At 36.3% G+C, this 23,139-nt stretch overlaps 1 protein-coding gene across 1 annotated transcript in view; it reads left to right on the forward strand.

The window, feature by feature from the left end:
- Window positions 1-3,137, forward strand: part of ST8SIA6 (ST8 alpha-N-acetyl-neuraminide alpha-2,8-sialyltransferase 6) — a 382,325-nt gene extending 379,188 nt beyond the window's left edge. The window contains exon 8 of the mRNA XM_053713979.1: window positions 2,148-3,137. Within this exon, the coding sequence (XP_053569954.1) occupies window positions 2,148-2,616 (469 nt within the window). The 3' untranslated portion in view covers window positions 2,617-3,137. The remainder of the gene's footprint in view (window positions 1-2,147) is intronic.
- Window positions 3,138-23,139: the final 20,002 nt, after the last annotated feature.

The following is a 23,139-nucleotide window of genomic DNA, read 5'->3' on the forward strand; positions in this document are numbered from 1 at the left end:
CAGAAATTATGCTTACCTGATAATTTCCTTTTCTTCTGATGGAAAGAGTCCACAGCTCCCCAGCCGTAATTTTATGTGGAGCGTCCTTATTATTCTTCTGGCACCTTTCGCCCTGATATTTCTTCTACTGTTCCTTGTTCCTCGGCAGAATGACTGGGGGATGAGGGGAGTGGGAAGAGTATTTAAGCCTTTGGCTGGGGTGTCTTTGCCTCCTCCTGGTGGCTATGTTCTTATTTCCCAAAAGTAATAAATGCAGCTGTGGACTCTTTCCATCAGAAGAAAAGGAAATTATCAGGTAAGCATAATTTATGTTTTTGCGCAACATAAGTTTTTTTACGAAACACTTCAAAAATACATTACAAAGTACACTTACACTCATATTAACACTGTCTAATAAAAAGAACTTGAAAACAATATTGCACACAAAAGTTATAAGGGATCAAAGATACAAGATCTCGGGAGTTAGAAAAAAAAGCTGACGCAGGGATTTTACATTGACATACATACACATACATAGAGAAACATGGATTTATATGTATAGAGATATGTTTAACTATGGAAATAATGAAGAGATTTTTCATTACAATCTTATGCACATTAAATATCTAAGAAGGGTTTTCAAAAACAATTTTGCATATAGATCTCGCGATATCTAGACATACATATATTTATACACATATCTCACTATAAATAGATATATCAGTCCAAAAATAATCACATATATAGAGAAATATTTATAACTATATAGAACATATTCCGTTACGAAAAAACATTTTCGCAATATGAAATAATCGCATTTTCATGAACACTTTTCGAGGAGAGGAAAGTTTTTGTGTGTTTTTTTTTTATTTGTCTTCTTTGTTGACTTCTATGGGGAATACGTGAATGCACACCCAATTTGGCTGTTTAGATTGCGCAGCTTAACGCACGCGCAAAATACGTTATTTTTCTACTTGTAATAGCTGCGCAACCCCAAATGCAAAAAAAGTCATAACAAGCACAGTGTTTTCACAGCTGATTTGCTGCGCAACTTGTAATCTTTCCCTAAATGTGCACTGTTAAACTGTCATACAAGAAAACAGCTAACTGGACAAGAAGAAAGCTATGGGCGGAACTTGATGGCCATTTTTGGCTGCTAACAAATGATGATTAATTAAAAGTTTCATGTACTTCTTACAAGCTTTTAGATGCGGAACCCTTTGCAAGATACTTGTCTGGTAGGTAACAATAAGTAGTTAAGAATAAGTATTGTGTCTAGACTGTCCCTTTAATTTTAACAATTAATAGAGTAATCAACACAATGCAGATGTGCTACATTGAGTATGAGACAAGTTGCAGGGAGTAGAAACATAGGAACAGATTTTGTTGAAGAAGAGAAAGGGAATGAAGGAAAATAAATTAAAAGGGAGAAATGAAAATAGAGACAGCAGATGAATAGTTAAACAAATGTCTTCACACAATACTGGTTATATAATTTCTATGTTTTTGCCGCAGTTATGGTAAACAATATAATTTATATGCACTTATATGTTTTTGCTGCAGGTATGGTAAACAATATAAATTATATGCACTTATATGTTTTTGCTGCAGCTATGGTAAACAAGATCATTTATATGCACTGTAAACAATATAATTATTATGCATTTATATGTTTTTCCTGTAGGTATGGTAACAATATTATTTATATGCACTTATATGTTTTTGTTGCAGGTGTGGTAAACAATATAATTTATATGCACTGTAAACAAAATAATTTATATGCACGTATATATATTTTTCCTGTAAGTATGGTAAACAATATAATTTATATGCACTTATATATTTTGCTGCAGGTATGGTAAGCAAGATAATTTATATGCACTGTAAACAAGATAATTTATATGCACTTATATGTTTTTCCTACAGGTATGATAAACAATATAATTTATATGCACTTATATAATTTTCCTGTAGGTATGGTAAACAATATAATTTATATGCACTGTAAACAATATAATTTATATGCACTTATATGTTTTTGCTGCAGGTATGGTAAACAATATAATTTATATGCACTTATATGTTTTTCCTGTAGGTATGGTAAACAATATAATTTATATGCACTGTAAACAATATAATTTATATGCACTTATATGTTTTTGCTGCAGGTATGGTAAACTAAGTGAGATGAAAACAACTTTTCTAAAGAACCTTACAAACTATGGAAATTCATTTCTTCTGTTGCCCGCATTTTCGTACAGCAGCAACACTGCTATCTCTTTTGAGGTACATCGTGTACTGAAGAAATACCAAGCAAAACAGAAAGCTATATTCTTTCATCCAAATTATCTTAAAAGTCTAGCACAGTTTTGGAGAGGTAGAGGAGTGAGAGCATATCGTCTCTCCACTGGATTCATGATAACCAGCGCAGCCATCGAGTTGTGTGAAGATGTAAAATTATATGGATTCTGGCCTTTCTCCAAGAACTTGGAAGGGAAACCAATAAGCCATCATTACTATGACAACCAGCTGCCAAAGCCTGGCTTTCATGCCATGCCCAAAGAGTTTTATCAGGTCCTTCAACTACACAACAAAGGTGTACTTAAATTACAAGTTGGGGAATGTGTAAAAAGATGAAAATAACATCAAGAATGTAAACATCAATCATTTAAAACCCTGTCTCGGTTGCTTTTATATACTGAAAAAGAAAACTTTTTCTAAAGTAAAAAAAAAAATGAAATGAATTATAATTTTCATTCAGTATCAAGAAACAGGGAGAACAAATAATATCTAATGATAAAAAGTGGACTGAGATATCCTGGGATCAAAATGGAGGAACAAAAATCTAGTATGATGTAAGGATGTGCTTTGATTACAGCAAGTGATTTCAAGTGGATATTTACTGCTGTTGAGCAATTAAGAAGCAAGAAGTGTTATCTTCAGTTGTGCGCTTATCACTTAAAGCATGGCACAGATAACAAAGTTATTTGAGTTTCTAGCCATTGACTTTTATAGTTTTCGTTTAAGGAGTTTAACATTTTTCATGAAAGCAGATGTATTTATTTGTCTATGTTTAAAGGGACATTGTACTCAAAATCAAAATGAACAAACAGCATTTATAAAAATAAAAAAAATGTTTAGATTTGAATTTAAAGAAATATGGTAGTATTGGTTTTGTACCACCTACTAATTATTACTGGCTAATAAGGTCAACTGCCACTAATATACTGCTGGAGAGGTACACGCCTCTTTATTCAGAATAAGAATATAAGGGGTTTTTTGTTTGTTTTTTTTAAACACAAAAATAACATTTTTAAATGTTGTCTTTTAGATAAACTAAAGAGAGAAAAAAATATTGGCTACAATGTTCCTACCGGTCTCAGGAAGTTGTATGTTTTACACTTATAAAACCTTGTTTACATTTTTTAATGTTAGTTACAAAACTTTGTAAAGGTACATTTTAGCCAATAGCAGAACACATAAAACACAACCATAACATATTTAATTAATATTTATTAAAATATAAATGTTTGCACAAAGTATTTATATTTTTGAAGATCTATTATGGCACGTAGTAAAAATATGTATATTTATGTAGAGTATGAGTTTACCAAAGAAAATGAAAGACTAGTAGATCTTAATACAAGAATATGTATAATTAGTTGTTGTTTTTTTCTTTTCATGCAATATTGAACCATTAACTAAAATGTTGTGGGAAAAGTTCACATTTTAAATTTAATTTCAATACCAAAAATAAGTTTTTCCATCCATGTAAAAAATATTTATATTTTAATCTGTTGTGTGGTTTATATTGTAAATAATACAGAATAATGTGACCAAGGAATCAGCATTTTCAAAAACTAGTTGGTTTTGTATATCTTAACCCATATTTTAGAACATGAATGATTAGGTTTAGTGCAGAACCTGAAAATAATTTATTTTAAGAAAAGTGCCAAAATATTTGTCTTATCAGTTACAAAGTGTGTTTTTGTCAGTATATGGATGGCATGGCAGATGCCTGCATATTCTGCTTTGAAGACTACATTTCAAGGTATTTTGGAGGTACTGGGTATAAAGAGACTTACAGTAATCTAAATGTTCAGAATCTGCTTCTTTCCTGTTTTTCTGGTTCTAAACCAGATGTGTCAAGTATTAATTTACTGTATATATACTGTAATTACAGTTGTGTATCAATGAATTTTACTTTGCAGAAAATGATCTTTGTGATATATATAAAACTTAGATACATGCCAGAGTTTACGTTCTCATTCAGCTGTATAAAAATCAAGAATTTCCTGATTTAAAAACTTTTTTAATGGCAATTCATCTGTTAAAAAATTATACCTTTATCAGGTGTTATCATTTGACCATGACTGATTTAAAATTTTCTTTGGAAGGGAAGAGTAAATTGTAATTAAATTACACTTAAACCAAAAAAAAACAACACATTTTGCACTTTTAAGTGAGAATTTAAACTATGGCATACAGATTTTTTCTATTTTTTATGCTTTTTCATGACAGATAATATAAAAAAAAAAAAACTATAAAAATATAGCATGTTGCTTTCTGTTTGACCCTAAATAAAATGTTGAGAAAATCACCATTCTTGTGTAAAGAAATAACATTTATGGCCAAATTACAAGTGGATTGCTATTTATCGCTCCTGTTTGCGCGCTAACTCCGCTTGAAGTAAGATTTTTTGCGCGCATCGGGTAGCGCTCGTATTACAGGTTGAAAGTAAAACATTACAATATTTTTCACATAGTAGAAAATGTTCTATTTATTCATAAATACATATTTCTAGATATATCTGATGGTGTTTTTTTACAATATTTATTCCTATACCTAAATATATAGATGATTATATATAGGTATATATATATATATATATATATATATATATATATATATATATAGCTATTTATAAATACATATTCCCCTATGTGAACATGGGAATGTGACATTTTTACAGTACAGATCAAAGAAGAAAACATGTAGATCAAAGAAGAAAACATGTAATCCCAAAGCACTCGTAGAATAAAACATATAGCTTTTATTGAGTCCAGTAAAACGGAGCATGCAAGCTCAAAGTAGACAGTGCAATATCCAAAAAGTAAAACAAATGAGCGTGGCACCAGTGGCTTACATGTTTCGGCTTTGAGCCGTAATCATAGCCTATGGTGCTGCGCACATGTGTGCCATTAAAAAGGGTTACAAAGTATCCAATAGGCTGAAAAGCCTAATGAGAAACAAACAAACACGCCCATTTTGACACTATGGCATAGAGAAAATTAACCCCAATGTTTGCTAGTTAGCAGGAGAGTATAAAATTCATTAAAGACACAGTAACATGACAAAAGGAACAAAATAAACAGTAATTGTATTGGATAACATAGTCATATGATATATAATGTTAGAAATAACCTAAGCTTAGTAAAAAAGCTAATAAACAATTACCGTAAAGATAGAGTCACCTAAGTTACTAGAATGTTAGGGGTTGTGATATGTACCATTGATAGAGCTATGCGGTCATGAATAGACCAAGGTTACACAATAAGATATAGATTGCGTAAGTTTAGTGCAAATATATGGAAAAAAAATATAGCCCTTATAGATGGTAACATATATATAACTGCATAATAATGCTAAGAGAACTTAGCCTGAACAGGTAAATGGAGTGCATAATCTATAGATAAAAAATTGAAATACAAATAATTATATATGTATGGTGTGAGAAAAGTAAAACACTGCAATAGACACACCTAACAATAATACAAAAATATATGTGAGGCATACAACAGCTATAGTGGATGTTTAAAAAGAAAATTGACTTAATAGCCTGTTGCAGCACAAGAAAATGTGCTAGATAACCACTTATGTCACAGATGGCAGCGACATGACCTGTGTATACTACATAAAGAATATATTTGCCTTATTATGAGATATAGGTAATAGAGTGTTGATATACTTATTCCCAATAATTAATGAGATCAAATCTCGAGATAAGGCCCAAAGGAAGTCTAGTTCTGAGCTGGAAAATCCAGTATACTTCATGTTTAGCCAAAGTCTGCTCAATATTGCCACCCCTTTTAGGTATCTTAGCTTTTTCAATGGCTGTCCATTTAAAAGAGTTTAGACAGCAATTGTGTTTAGTTGCAAAATGTTGCACCAACAGGGTGGTGGCAGTGCCTCTGGTAAGTGGGGAGATATGCTCCCTGATACGGGAATTGATATCCCTGGAGGTAAGTCCAACATATTGAAGATCACAAATTGTACATGTGACTAAGTAGATAACATTAGTAATTGTGCAGTTTAGACATGACTGAATAGGATATACATGACCAGTCACTGAAGATCTAAACTCTGTTGCCATAAGGGCATAATCACAAGGTTTGCATTTCTTGTGGCCGCATCTAAACATACCTAGATGCCTGAGCCAGGAGCTAGATGTTTGTGAGCTCTGTCTGAGTTGTGTAGGAGATAAGATAGAGGCAAGAGTTTCACACTTTTTGTATGAACATCTAATACCATCCTTAACTAGGGTGGAAAGTTTATCATCAGCAGCCAGAAGGGGAAAATGTATTCTAATAATGCTGCAAATATCTGAATATTGAGCACTATGATTAGTCACAAAATTCACACCCATAAATTGTACAGGAGTGTTTTTATTCTTATCTTGTAGCATAGATGCTCGAGAGATACCATCTACTTGTTCTTTAGCTTGTTGGATATGCCTGTTTGTGTACTTTCTCTGTTTTAGCCTATCCTCGAGCAACCTTGCTTCCTGTATGTAATCCTCCTGTCTGCTGCAATTCCTCTTAATACGCATAAATTGGCTTTTAGCCACAGCATATGAGGTATTATTTGGATGGCAGCTAGAGGCATGTAGAAGAGTGTAGCCCAATATAGGCTTACGATAAACTCTTGTAGAGATGGACCCATCATTATTGCCTGTCAGAGTTAGGCCAAGGTAATCAATACTGATAGGATCAACTATACAGGTAAAGCTCAAATTCAACTCATTTTGATTTAAACAAGAAACAAAATTCTTGATCTCCTCAACATGTCCAGACCATATGCACAACAGGTCATCAATATATCTTTTATAGATATATATATGTGACCTGTAGGGATTATTATCTCCAAAAATGTTCTCTGTTTCCCAACTGCCAAGATACAGATTAGCATATGAGGGGGCACATTTTGCCCCCATGGCAGTGCCACATTTTTGGAGATAATAATTTCCCTCAAAGTAGCAAAAATTGTGAGTAAGGAGAAACTCCAATACACATATAATAAATGACTGAAATCCCATAGTGTATTGCGTGTATTGTTCTAAAAAGAATCTAACCGCCAAAATACCTTTAGAATGAGGTATAGATGTATATAGAGATACAGCATCTATTGTGACCCAAGTATAGTTATTCCTCCAATTGAGGTTAGTCAAAAGATTAATAATGTGCTTCGTATCCCTAGTATAAGAAGGTAGTGAATGAACCAGGGACTGGAGAATGGCATCAAGCCATAACAATTCTTTCAAGTAAAGAATCGACCCCACTGACAATGGGGCATCCCTTCACATCCGTGAGGGACTTATGGACCTTTGGAAAAAGGTGGAACATGGGGATCTTAGGATATTGTACATTTAAAAAGGAGGCTGTCTGTTCATCTAGAAACCCATGTTCAACACTGTCATCCAAAATTTCCATTAACTTTCTCCTAAAGATAGGTGTAGGATTGGAGGATAACATTGAATAATCATGTTGATTTTGAAGTTGGCATAAGGCCTCTGCCACATAGTCAGATCGATTCATAACGACAACTGTACCGCCTTTATCTGCCGGGCGTATGACTATGTTTGTATTATGTTGCAAAAAACTCATTGCCTCTCTTAATCTTTTAGGTAGATTATGTGTATATGGAGTATTGTTATCATTAAGAAGCTGAAGGTCTTTTTCAATTCTAGAGTGAAATGTCTCTATTGTGAATGGGGTAAAAAGTAGATTCAGAGTAAAGATGTTGTAAGCTTACCTCATCACAAATCTCAGAGAAAGATTGTGTGACTGCTATACTAGGAGGTATGGGATTAGAACTAGGTGTTTGTGCAGAATGAAAATGTTTTTTCAAAGTGATATTCCTTATAAGACGATTGACGTCTATCATAGTTTGAAAAAGATCAAATCTGGCTGTAGGAGCAAATCCTAAACCCAATTTCAATAGTTCATATTGGTCCTTACTTAACTGTGAAGATGATAAATTAATATCAGATTCTATTTGTATTTTGTCTGTATGCGATTTTACAGTACAAACACATTTTATTAAATATGATTATAACATAAATATGGTTTTACATGTTTTCATGTACTTGACTGCAAAGGGCTCCAATGTACTTTATATCTATATGTGTGTACATATGCATTTATGTGTTTATATGTGTATATAGATTTGTAAGTACATATATACACATCTACATACATACATATACATATTTAGACATGTGTATGTATGCACCTCTATGTTAAAGTGTTTTGCCTACCTTTTATTCCTAACACCTAAGACCTCATATCTTTAAACCCTTATAACTTTTTAAATAATATTAGATAGTGTTATTATGAGTTAAATTGTACTTTTAATGTATTTTTGATATGTATTGTGACATTTTTTTGTTTTGCAAAACATTTAACCAGAGCATTGAGGATGCGCTATCCCAACGCCCGTTAAATTCAATTGCGCTCAAGTGATCGCGTTTACTTTTAACTTGTAATACAAGCTCTACATCTGATGCCTGCAAACAGCGGCGATAAACCCAATATTGTTCTTACGTAACTGTTATCGCCCCACTCGAAAATTTGGCCCTTAATTGGTGCTATACATATGCCAGATCTGTTTGTTAATGATATAGCATGTAGCTATATCTTCTGCTAAAAAATAAATAAAAAAGGAAATTTAATTCTATTTTATGTTTTGTGCATTGAAAATAATCCCTATTGTGATTTTTAATTACATTATTAAAGGTACATAACATTTTTATTCATTATTCAAATAGAGTATACAATTAAACATAAGTTTCACATTCACTTATTATCAATTTACTTAAAGGGACAGTCTAGTATAAATTAAACTTTCATTATTCAGATAGGACTTTTAATTTTAATCAACTTTCCAATTTACTTTTATCATCAAATTTGCTTTTTTCTCTTGGTATTCTTAGTTTAAACTAAACATAGGTGGGCTCATATGCTAATTTCTAAGCCTTTGAGGGCTGCCTCTTATCACATGCTTTTTAAAGCTCTTTTAAACACAAAGAGACAGAAAGTACACGTGACGTGGGCCATATAGATAACACTGTGTTCAGGTACAGGGGGTTATTTAAAATTTTAGCACAAAACAATGCTAAATGCAAGACAATAGATAATAAACAGTCACAGTCATGTGATCAGGGGGCTGGAAGAAGGTTCCTAGATACAAGGTAATCACAGAGGTAAAAAGTATATTAATATAACTGTGTTGGTTATGCAAAACTGGGGAATGGGTAATAAAGGGATTATCTATCTTTTAAAACAATAACAATTCTATGGTAGACTGTCCCTTTAATTTTCTTAGGCCTAGATTTGGAGTTCGGCGGTAAAAGGGCTGTTAACGCTCCGCGGGTTTTTTTCTGGCCGCACCATAAATTTAACTCTGGTATCGAGAGTTCAAACAAATGCTGCGTTAGGCTCCAAAAAAGGAGCGTAGAGCATTTTTACCGCAAATGCAACTCTCGATACCAGAGCTGCTTACGGACGCGGCCGGCATCAAAAACGTGCTCGTGCACGATTCTCCCATAGAAAACAATGGGGCTGTTTGAGCTGAAAAAAAACCTAACACCTGCAAAAAAGCAGCGTTCAGCTCCTAACGCAGCCCCATTGTTTCCTATGGGGAAACACTTCCTACGTCTGCACCTAACACTCTAACATGTACCCCGAGTCTAAACACCCCTAACCTTACATTTATTAACCCCTAATCTGCCGCCCACGCTATCGCTGACCCCTGCATTACACTTTTAACCCCTAATCTGCCGCTCCGTAAAACGCCGCCACCTACGTTATCCCTATGTACCCCTAATCTGCTGCCCTAACATCGCCGACCCCTATGTTATATTTATTAACCCCTAATCTGCCCCCCACAACGTCGCCGACACCTACCTACACTTATTAACCCCTAATCTGCCGAGCGGACCTGAGCGCTACTATAATAAAGTTATTAACCCCTAATCCGCCTCACTAACCCTATCATAAATAGTATTAACCCCTAATCTGCCCTCCCTAACATCGCCGACACCTACCTTCAATTATTAACCCCTAAACTTCCGATCGGAGCTCACCGCTATTCTAATAAATGGATTAACCCCTAAAGCTAAGTCTAACCCTAACACTAACACCCCCCTAAGTTAAATATAATTTTTATCTAACGAAATAAATTAACACTTATTAAATAACTTATTCCTATTTAAAGCTAAATACTTACCTGTAAAATAAATCCTAATATAGCTACAATATAAATTATAATTATATTATAGCTATTTTAGGATTAATATTTATTTTACAGGCAACTTTGTAATTATTTTAACCAGGTACAATAGCTATTAAATAGTTAAGAACTATTTAATAGTTACCTAGTTAAAATAATAACAAATTTACCTGTAAAATAAATCCTAACCTAAGTTATAATTAAACCTAACACTACCCTATCAATAAAATAATTAAATAAACTACCTACAATTACCTACAATTAACCTAACACTACACTATCAATAAATTAATTAAACACAATTGCTACAAATAAATACAATTAAATAAACTAGCTAAAGTACAAAAAATAAAAAAGAACTAAGTTACAGAAAATAAAAAAATATTTACAAACATAAGAAAAATATTACAACAATTTTAAACTAATTACACCTACTCTAAGCCCCCTAATAAAATAACAAAGCCCCCCAAAATAAAAAATTCCCTACCCTATTCTAAATTAAAAAAGTTACAAGCTCTTTTACCTTACCAGCCCTGAACAGGGCCCTTTGCGGGGCATGCCCCAAGAATTTCAGCTCTTTTGCCTGTAAAAGAATAAATACAATACCCCCCCCCCCCAACATTACAACCCACCACCCACATACCCCTAATCTAACCCAAACCCCCCTTAAATAAACCTAACACTAAGCCCCTGAAGATCTTCCTACCTTGTCTTCACCATCCAGGTATCACCGATCCGTCCTGGCTCCAAGATCTTCATCCAACCCAAGCGGGGGTTGGCGATCCATAATCCGGGGCTCCAAAGTCTTCCTCCTATCCGGCAAGAAGAGGACATCCGGACCGGCAAACATCTTCTCCAAGCGGCATCTTCGATCTTCTTCCATCCGGTGCGGAGCGGGTCCATCTTGAAGCAGGCGACGCGGATCCATCCTCTTCTTCCGATGTCTCCCGACTAATGACGGTTCCTTTAAGGGACGTCATCCAAGATGGCGTCCCTCGAATTCCGATTGGCTGATAGGATTCTATCAGCCAATTGGAATTAAGGTAGGAATTTTCTGATTGGCTGATGGAATCAGCCAATCAGAATCTAGTTCAATCCGATTGGCTGATCCAATCAGCCAATCAGATTGAGCTCGCATTCTATTGGCTGATCGGAACAGCCAATCGGATTGAACTAGATTCTGATTGGCTGATTCCATCAGCCAATCAGAAAATTCCTACCTTAATTCCGATTGGCTGATAGAATCCTATCAGCCAATCGGAATTCGAGGGACGCCATCTTGGATGACGTCCCTTAAAGGAACCGTCATTCGTCGTTCAGTCGTCGGTCCGGATGGATGTTCCGCGCTGGGGGTCTTCAGGATCCTGCCGCTTCGCTCCGGATGGAAGAAGATCGAAGATGCCGCTTGGAGAAGATGTTTGCCGGTCCGGATGTCCTCTTCTTGCCGGATAGGAGGAAGACTTTGGACCCTCTTCTGGACTTCTTCAGTGGATGTCTAGCCCCCGCTTGGGTTGGATGAAGATATCGGAGCCAGGACCGATCGGTGATACCTGGATGGTGAAGACAAGGTAGGAAGATCTTCAGGGGATTAGTGTTAGGTTTATTTAAGGGGGGTTTGGGTTAGATTAGGGGTATGTGGGTGGTGGGTTGTAATGTTGGGGGGGGGGTATTGTATGTTTTTTTTTTACAGGCAAAAGAGCTGAACTTCTTGGGGCATGCCCCGCAAAGGGCCCTGTTCAGGGCTGGTAAGGTAAAAGAGCTTGTAACTTTTTTAATTTAGAATAGGGTAGGGAATTTTTTTATTTTGGGGGTCTTTGTTATTTTATTAGGGGGCTTAGAGTAGGTGTAATTAGTTTAAAATTGTTGTAATATTTTTCTTATGTTTGTAAATATTTTTTTATTTTCTGTAACCTAGTTCTTTTTTATTTTTTGTACTTTAGCTAGTTTATTTAATTGTATTTATTTGTAGCAATTAAGTTTATTGAATTTATTGATAGTGTAGTGTTAGGTTAATTGTAGGTAATTGTAGGTAGTTTATTTAATTATTTTATTGATAGGGTAGTGTTAGGTTTAATTATAACTTAGGTTAGGATTTATTTTACAGGTAAATTTGTAATTATTTTAACTAGGTAACTATTAAATAGTTCTTAACTATTTAATAGCTATTGTACCTAGTTAAAATAAATACCAAGTTGCCTGTAAAATAAATATTAATCCTAAAATAGCTATAATATAATTATAATTTATATTGTAGCTATATTAGGATGTATTTTACAGGTAAGTATTTAGCTTTAAATAGGAATAATTTATTTAATAAGAGTTAATTAATTTCGTTAGATGTAAATTATATTTAAGTTAGGGGGGTGTTAGTGTTAGGGTTAGACTTAGCTTTAGGGGTTAATACATTTATTAGAATAGCGGTGAGCTCCGATCGGAAGATTAGGGGTTAATAATTGAAGGTAGGTGTCGGCGATGTTAGGGAGGGCAGATTAGGGGTTAATACTATTTATGATAGGGTTAGTGAGACGGATTAGGGGTTAATAACTTTATTATTGTAGCGCTCAGGTCCGCTCGGCAGATTAGGGGTTAATAAGTGTAGGCAGGTGTCGGCGACGTTGTGGGGGGCAGATTAGGGGTTAATAAATATAATATAGGGGTCGGCGGTGTTAGGGGCAGCAGATTAGGGGTACATAGGGATAACGTAGGTGGCGGCGCTTTGCGGTCGGAAGATTAGGGGTTAATTATTTTAAGTAGCTGGCGGCGATGTTGTGGGGGGCAGGTTAGGGGTTAATAAGTGTAGGTAGCTGGCGGCGATGTTGTGGGGGGCAGGTTAGGGGTTAAGAAATATAATATAGGGGTCGGCGGGGTTAGGGGCAGCAGATTAGGGGTACATAAGTATAACGTAGGTGGCGGTCGGCAGATTAGGGGTTAAAAATTTTAATCGAGTGGCGGCGATGTGGGGGGAGCTCGGTTTAGGGGTACATAGGTAGTTTATGGGTGTTAGTGTACTTTAGGGTACAGTAGTTAAGAGCTTTATAAACCGGCGTTAGCCAGAAAGCTCTTAACTCCTGCTATTTTCAGGCGGCTGGAATCTTGTCGTTAGAGCTCTAACGCTCACTGCAGAAACGACTCTAAATACCGGCGTTAGAAAGATCCCATTGAAAAGATAGGCTACGCAAATGGCGTAGGGGGATCTGCGGTATGGAAAAGTCGCGGCTGCAAAGTGAGCGTTAGACCCTTTAATCACTGACTCCAAATACCAGCGGGCGGCCAAAACCAGCGTTAGGAGCCTCTAACGCTGGTTTTGACGGCTACCGCCGAACTCTAAATCTAGGCCTTAGTGTCTGTTGCTGAAGAGCATAGCTAGGTAAGATTTTATCATATGTTTTGTGATATCATTACGGTGTAACATTATTTTTGCAGTGATTTTCAGAACATAAAAATAATACAGTACTGAAAAAATACAATAATCTTATAAATGTTATGGATTTTTTATTTTTTTTTGCACTGCTTGTCACACAATAAATCGTATCTAATTTTTAAGAGAAATTACATCTATAAATATTGCTTGAATTTACTTGTTTATGTTGTACTTTCTTTTTTTTCATACTTAACTGACTTACTATCATATTTTTAGGGATTGTAGTCATTGCCCCTTTCAAACAAAATACCAAATTTGATTTATAGTTCTCATGTTACAAGCACTTAAAAATATAGATTTATAATGGGTGGTCTAATTGAAAGTACTGTAATTGTCATCCGTTTGAGATCAGTCCAGAATTAGACCCAATAGCTAGAGTGAATGTAATACACACACTAGCACACTAAGAGGAACCCAGGATGTGACCCACTCTAAAAGTATTAAGTAATGTAGTGCAGAATAAACAGAATAAATTACTCACAAAGAGGAGCTGTGTACTGGATGCAGAGCCGTGGTCAGGTTGGCTTAAAGGTAGGTAAAGAAGTGTCCAGGAGAATGATCAGGTAAGCAGAGATCAGTAAAATATTCAGGCAGGAATATATAAATCCAAAAGTTTTGTATAAACAAAGCAGAGGTCAGCTAAAATTCAGGCAGGCACATGTTAATCCAAAAGAACTGTTAGGAAAAGCAGAGGTCAAGTTACAGTTCAGACAGGCACAGGTTCATCCAAAAGTGTTGTCAGACAAAGCAGAGGTCAAGCTACAATTCAGGCACACACAGTTTAATCCAAAAGAGTTGTCAGACAAAGCAGAGGTCAAGTTACAATTCAGGCATGCACAGGTTAATCCAAAAGAGTTGTCAGGCAAAGCAGAGGTCAAGTTACAATTCAGGCAGGCACAGGTTCATCCAAAAGTGTTGTCAGACAAAGCAGATGTCAAGTTACAATTCAGGCATGCACAGGTTAATCCAAAAGAATTGTCAGGCAAAGCAGAGGTCAAGTTACAGTTCAGACAGGAACAGGTTCATCCAAAAGGGTGACACCAAAAAAAAAAAAAAAAAAATTTTTTTTTTTTTTTTTTTTTTTTTAAATTTTATTGAAATTCAAAGAAATACAATGTTGAGATGCATAGATTTTTTTTTTATTAGAGGGGCTGGCATTTGTGAACATTGGTGGGACTGGGGAAGTTGTAGACACACAATTTTTTTGCCCCTTGAGCCAGTGCTGCAATTTCAACAAATAGTTTTCCCGGCTGCTTTTGCTTGTTTGTACTTTGCTTCTCCCCTGCCCAATTTCGCTATGAATGTTGTGGGCATGCCGTGGGGCTTGCAAAGTTGCGCTGCTAGCCTAAACCTGCCTGCCTATCTGTGCTCACTGCTCAGTGACATGTGGAGCAGTGGAGTCATTCACTGCTGTGCTGTCTCTCTAAACGGGAACTGGCAAATCATGAGGGGATGCCTGGCACCTGACCGCATGACTGTTTGACACTGTCTTTAAAGTGAAGGAGCTACGTATGATGCCCACCAGACCATTAGAGTTGTCAGACAAAACAGAGGTCTAGTTACAATTCAGGCAGGCACAGGTTCATCCAAAAGAGTTGTCAGGCAAAGCAGAGGTCAAGTTACAGTTCAGGCAGGCACAAGATAACATAGACTAGTTCGTACCCAGGATACAGATGAATCCAACAAACAGGCAGTGAGGATCTGAGATGCAGGGAATTTAAAGACCCACCTGACATCATCAGAACGGGCTGGCACAGAGAGACTGCATCCCGTTGCTAGGCAACATGACACAGCAAGCAGGAAAACAGATCTGAAAGCTGCAGCAGCATGGTTGGAAGTTGTGGATCGTGACAGTAATCAGTAGTTAGTACGCCATTTTAATAAATTTGTTGGTAAAAACCAGAGGCTTAGATTTGGAGTTTGGCGTTAGCCGTGAAAACCAGCGTTAGAGGCTCCTAACGCTGGTTTTAGGCTACCTCCGGTATTTGGAGTCACTCAAAATAGGGTCTAACGCTCACTTTTCAGCCGCGACTTTTCCATACCGCAGATCCCTTTACGTAAATTGCGTATCCTATCTTTTCAATGGGATCTTTCTAACTCCGGTATTTAGAGTCGTGTCTGAAGTGAGCGTTAGACATCTAACGACAAAACTCCAGCCGCAGGAAAAAAGTCAGTAGTTAAGAGCTTTCTGGGCTAACGCCAGTTTATAAAGCTCTTAACTACTGTGCTCTAAAGTACACTAACACCCATAAACTACCTATGTACCCATAAACCGAGGTCCCCCCACATCGCCGCCACTCGATTAAATTTTTTTAACCCCTAATCTGCCGACCGCCACCTACGTTATACTTATGTACCCCTAATCTGCTGCCCCTAACACCGCCGACCCCTATATTATATTTAGTAACCCCTAACCTGCCCCCCACAACGTCGCCGCCAGCTACCTACACTTATTAACCCCTAATCTGCGGACCGCAAAGCGCCGCCACCTACGTTATCCTTATGTACCCCTAATCTGCTGCCCCTAACACCGCCGACCCCTATATTATATTTATTAACCCCTAATCTGCCCCCCACAATGTCGCCTCCACCTGCCTACACTTATTAACCCCTAATCTGCCGAGCGGACCTGAGCGCTACTATAATAAAGTTATTAACCCCTAATCCGCCTCACTAACCCTATAATAAATAGTATTAACCCCTAATCTGCCCTCCCTAACATCGCCGACACCTAACTTCAATTATTAACCCCTAATCTGCCGACCGGAGCTCACCGCTATTCTAATAAATGTATTAACCCCTAAAGCTAAGTCTAACCCTAACACTAACAACCCCCTAAATTAAATATAATTTTAATCTAACGAAATTAATTAACTCTTATTAAATAAATTATTCCTATTTAAAGCTAAATACTTACCTGTAAAATAAATCCTAATATAGCTACAATATAAATTATAATTACATTGTAGCTATTTTAGGATTAATATTTATATTACAGGCAACTTTGTAATTATTTTAACCAGGTACAATAGCTATTAAATAGTTAAGAACTATTTAATAGTTACCTAGTTAAAATAATTACAAAATTACCTGTCAAATAAATCCTAACCTAAGTTACAATTAAACCTAACACTATACTATCATTAAATTAATTAAATAAAATACCTACAATTACCTACAATTAAACCTAACACTACACTATCAATAAATTAATTAAATACAATATCTACAAATAAATACAATTAAATAAACTAACTAAAGTACAAAAAATAAAAAAGAACTAAGTTACAAAAAATAAAAAAATATCTACAAACATAAGAAAAATATTACAACAATTTTAAACTAATTACACCTACTCTAAGCCCCCTAATAAAACAACAAAGCCCCCCAAAATAAAAAATGCCCTACCCTATTCTAAATTACTAAAGTTAAAAGCTCTTTTACCTTACCAGCCCTGAACAGGGCCCTTTGCGGGGCATGCCCCAAGAAGTTCAGCTCTTTTGCCTGTAAAAAAAACATACAATACCCCCCCCCCAACATTACAACCCACCACCCACATACCCCTAATCTAACCCAAACCCCCCTTAAATAAACCTAACACTAAGCCCCTGAAGATCTTCCTACCTTGTCTTCACCATACCAGGTTCACCGATCGGTCCTGAAGAGCTCCTCCGATGTCCTGATCCAAGCCCAAGCGGGGGGCTGAAGATGTCCATGATCCGGTAGAAGTCTTCATCCAAGCGGGGCAGAAGAGGTCTTCCATCCGATTGAAGTCTTGATCCAGGCGGCATCTTCTATCGACATCCATCTGGAACGGAACGGCAGCATCCTGAAGACCTCCGACGCGGAACATCCATCCTGGCCGACGACTGCACGACGAATGACGGTTCCTTTAAATGACGTCATCCAAGATGGCGTCCCTCAAATTCCGATTGGCTGATAGGATTCTATCAGCCAATCGGAATTAAGGTAGGAATATTCTGATTGGCTGATGGAATCAGCCAATCAGAATCAAGTTCAATCCTATTGGCTGATCAGCCAATCAGATTTAGCTCGCATTCTATTGGCTGATCGGAACAGCCAATAGAATGCGAGCTCAATCTGATTGGCTGATTGGATCAGCCAATCGGATTGAACTTGATTCTGATTGGCTGATTCCATCAGCCAATCAGAATATTCCTACCTTAATTCCGATTGGCTGATAGAATCCTATCAGTCAATCGGAATTCGAGGGACGCCATCTTGGATGACGTCATTTAAAGGAACCGTCATTCGTCGTTCAGTCGTCGGCCAGGATGGATGTTCCGCGTCGGAGGTCTTCAGGATGCTGCCGCTCCTTTCCAGATGGATGTCGATAGAAGATGCCGCCTGGATGAAGACTTCAATCGGATGGAAGACCTCTTCTGCCCCGCTTGGATGAAGACTTCTACCGGATCATGGACATCTTCAGCCCCCCGCTTGGGCTTGGATTAGGACATCGGAGGAGCTCTTCAGGACCGATCGGTGAACCTGGTATGGTGAAGACAAGGTAGGAAGATCTTCAGGGGCTTAGTGTTAGGTTTATTTAAGGGGGGTTGGGTTAGATTAGGGGTATGTGGGTGGTGGGTTATAATGTTGGGGGGGGGTATTGTATGTTTTTTTTACAGGCAAAAGAGCTGAACTTCTTGGGGCATGCCCCGCAAAGGGCCCTGTTCAGGGCTGGTAAGGTAAAAGAGCTTTTAACTTTAGTAATTTAGAATAGGGTAGGGCATTTTTTATTTTGGGGGTCTTTGTTATTTTATTAGGGGGCTTAGAGTAGGTGTAATTAGTTTAAAATTGTTGTAATATTTTTCTTATGTTTGTAAATATTTTTTTATTTTTTGTAACTTAGTTCTTTTTTATTTTTTGTACTTTAGTTAGTTTATTTCATTGTAGTTATTTGTAGGAATTGTATTTAATTTATTTATTGATAGTGTAGTGTTAGGTTTAATTGTAGGTAATTGTAGGTATTTTATTTAATTAATTTAATGATAGTATAGTGTTAGGTTTAATTGTAACTTAGGTTAGGATTTATTTTACAGGTAATTTTGTAATTATTTTAACTAGGTAGCTATTAAATAGTTCTTAACTATTTAATAGCTATTGTACCTGGTTAAAATAATTACAAAGTTGCCTGTCAAATAAATATTAATCCTAAAATAGCTATAATATAATTATAATTTATATTGTAGCTATATTAGGATTTATTTTACAGGTAAGTATTTAGCTTTAAATAGGAATAATTTATTTAATAAGAGATAATTAATTTCGTTAGATATAAATTATATTTAACTTAGGGGGGTGTTAGTGTTAGGGTTAGACTTAGCTTTAGGGGTTAATACATTTATTAGAATAGCGGTGAGCTCCAGTTGGCAGATTAGGGGTTAATAATTGAAGTTAGATGTCGGCGATGTTAGGGAGGGCAGATTAGGGGTTAATACTATTTATTATAGGGTTAGTGAGGCGGATTAGGGGTTAATAACTTTATTATAGTAGCGCTCAGGTCCGCTCGGCAGATTAGGGGTTAATAAGTGTAGGCAGGTGGAGGCGACGTTGTGGGGGGCAGATTAGGGGTTAATAAATATAATATAGGGGTTGGCGATGTTAGGGCAGCAGATTAGGGGTACATAGGGATAATGTAAGTAGCGGCGGTTTACGGAGCAGCAGATTAGGGGTTAATAATAATATGCAGGGGTCAGCTATAGCGGGGGCGGCAGATTAGGGGTTAATAAGTGTAAGGTTAGGGGTGTTTAGACTCGGGGTACATGTTAGGGTGTTAGGTGCAGACGTAGGAAGTGTTTCCCCATAGCAAACAATGGGGCTGCGTTAGGAGCTGAACGCGGCTTTTTTGCAGGTGTTAGGTTTTTTTTCAGCTCAAACAGCCCCATTGTTTTCTATGGGAGAATCGTGCACGAGCACGTTTTTGAGGCTGGCCGCTTGCGTAAGCAACTCTGGTATCGAGAGTTGAAGCTGCGTTAAAAATGCTCTACGCTCCTTTTTTGGAGCCTAACGCAGCCTTTATGTGGACTCTCAATACCAGAGTTATTTTTATGGTGCGGCCAGAAAAACGCCGGCGTTAGCTACGCGGGTCGTTACCGACAAAACTCCAAATCTAGGCCAGAGTTTGCTCTCACTCAATAATATTCCTGATTACTAATGACAATTCTATAAATTCAACTAGACACACACAAAAAATATGTACATTGATAAAGTTATGGTTATTTTAGCTGTTTAGAAACACATATTTGAGTAGTAGTTACTGTATATAATATATTTAGGACAGGCTGACAGCTTTAATTTGAGGGTATTTTATATATATCATCCCCTCATTTTCTTGGGACCAAAAGTAATTAAACAAATGACAGAGAAGATGTTTCATGACCAGGTGTGCGATGTTCCCTCATTATTTCATTCAGAATTAAAAAGTTACAAGGTCTGGAGATGAATCCAAATGTGGAATTTACACTTGGAAGCTGTTGCTGTGAACTCCATGTGAAGTCCAAAGAGCTGTCAATGTATAAGTAAAGCAGACCATCATTAAGCTAAAAATAAAACCTTTCAGTGAGAAAGCAGAAACAATAGGAGTGGCCAAAGCAACAAGTTGGTACATTCTTAAAATCAAGAAATGCACTGGTGAGCTCAGCAACACCAAAAGCCCTGAATGACCACGGACAACAACTGTGGTTGATGATCACAAAATTCTTACCTTGGTGGGGAAAAAAACTTGCTTAGATAAGGACACTCTCCAGGAGACAGGTGTATCATTGTCAAAGTCTACAATCATGAAAATAAATATAGAAGGGTTACCAAAAGATGCAAACTACAGATAAGACTCTCAAGAATAGAAAGGCCAGATTAGAGTTTGTCAGAAACATGTAAAAAAAAAAAAAGACTGCCCAGTCCTTGAACAATATTATTCAGAATTTCAGATGAAACTAAGATCAACTTCTACCAGAATGGTGGGATGATAATGATATGGGGAAATAAAGGAAGAGCTCATAATCCAAAGCATACCACATCATCTGTGAAAGATTGTGTAGGCATTGTTATTGCATGGGCAAGTATGGCTACTAATGGAACTGGGTCACTAGATTTTATTGATTATATGACTGCTAACAGAAGCATTAGAATTAATTATGAAGTATATAGAGCTAAACATGACCCAAAGCATAAAACAAAGAGCTTTTCAAGGCAAATAAGCAGAATAATAGCATACGCTGTTGGCATTTAACATTGCACAAGCATTTCTTGTGAAACGCTTGCACAATGCTGCTTCCTGCACATTTGCTGCCAATCGGCTGCTAGCAGGGGGTGTCAGTCATCCTGATCGGATCAGGATGATTGTAGTCTGCCACCTAAAATGTGGTGGAACGAGTTGGAAACTTCGGGGTTAGAATAAATCTACCCCTTTACCGCAACCAAAATGAAATTGCATTGCAGTTGCTGAAGACTGCTGCAGTAATGACCAAGCAAATTATTACTAGGTAGGGAACACAAAATTTTGTGATGTCCATGGGTTCCAAATTACAGGCAGTCATTCATTGCAATGGATTTTCAAGTATGTAGAATAATCATTTATTTATAACTATGTTTCTTTTCCAATTACCTTTAAACCAATTAGAAAATGGGGGGGGGGGCTATGTATGAAACCTAACTATAATTCTAAGCTCCTCACCTGGCAGATAACCAATATATTTTAGAATCTGGATACTGAACTATGGACATGTTTATTAAGCAGTAAAGATGTGCAGGCCAGAAAATGTATTTCCCCGAAAATTCGGTTTTTGTTTAAAGGGAAATTCCAGCCAAAATTGGAAACCACATGGGTGCATTTTGGTATTGAACAGAAGCAGTTTTGTAATATACATGCATTAGCAAAAATGCTTCTAATAAAAGCTATAGCTGTTTCAAAAGTGTATTTAAAGGGTTAGAAATCCTTGTTTAATCGCGCTGTAATTAAATACATTATAATAAATAAAAATATTAATCTAATAAAATATACCTACTTTGAGTAGGAAAAAAAGCTTCTAAATAGTGAAAATTGTAGTTTAAATTTGTCATAAAACAAGGGGCAACGACCGCCCATAAAAGTAGGCAGAGCATTAGTACAATAAATAACCATGCACCAGCCAATCTTGAACTAGCAGTGCCAACTTATTTTGCATATTCATAATTCTTTATCTAATGAAACATCGCATGCGCAATTGTTAAAAATTGGAATCGCATGCGCACTAGTCCACAAAATGCACAGCAGCCATCTAACGATCGCATGATCAAATAACCTATATCTGCATCGTGAGATGGAGTGATGACGCGCTGACACGCGCCGACAGACACAGTAGAAATCTGTAGTGATCTGCGCATGCGTGTGTAACTGCGTATGCAGGATGCCATGACTGTTCTACCCAGGTAGAACAACCTTATACGCCGTGCATAATGAGGAGACCTGAGGGTTTGGCAGCTATAAGAATTTTATTAGTAAAATAAAGGTAAACAAAAAAAATTGCTAATACATGTAATTTGCATATTATAAGTGTTATATATAATGTTTTTAAAGATTGGAAAACTTTTTTTTGTAAAACGCTAGGATTTACTTTCACTTTAAAACACTTGTAAACAAATAAATACTGATTTTCGTCATTATGTTTTAGTTTTCTTTATTTTGCGTTGGTGCTTTCTTTGGATTTTTCATATCGTTAAAGTGAAAATCCCCATTTTCGTGACAAATGCGCATTTGTCCAAAAATGAATGCATATGTCTAGTAAGCAGTACATTAGTTAAATGTTAGTTCTATATGTTATGTAGAGGTTAGAGAATCCCCTTCCTCTTTATCTTTGAAAACTTATTCTCTAGCATGAGGGTTTTTTTTTTGTTCATTTGTTTTCTTTAAATGTCATTTTATATAATCTAAGATAAATAAAAAAGATAGGAATAACAAGACAAAAAAGGTTACGATAAGAAGTCAATTTTTCTTTCAACAAATGAAAAATATATACTGTACATATTCAACCTACTGCCTAGTACAACTCTATTAATTAAATATCCATTACAGTTGTATAATATTTCAGTCTTTCATGACAACAAAATTTATATTTCAAACACATTATAACAATAATACTAAACCAACTGCACATGCGCAATCCTAAAATGAAAATGCCCCAATTACTGCACAAATGATAAAATGTAATTATGACGTTACATTTCCCAGCATT

This window comes from Bombina bombina, chromosome 5 (genome assembly GCF_027579735.1).
Source record: "Bombina bombina isolate aBomBom1 chromosome 5, aBomBom1.pri, whole genome shotgun sequence".
Lineage (NCBI taxonomy): Eukaryota > Metazoa > Chordata > Amphibia > Anura > Bombinatoridae > Bombina > Bombina bombina.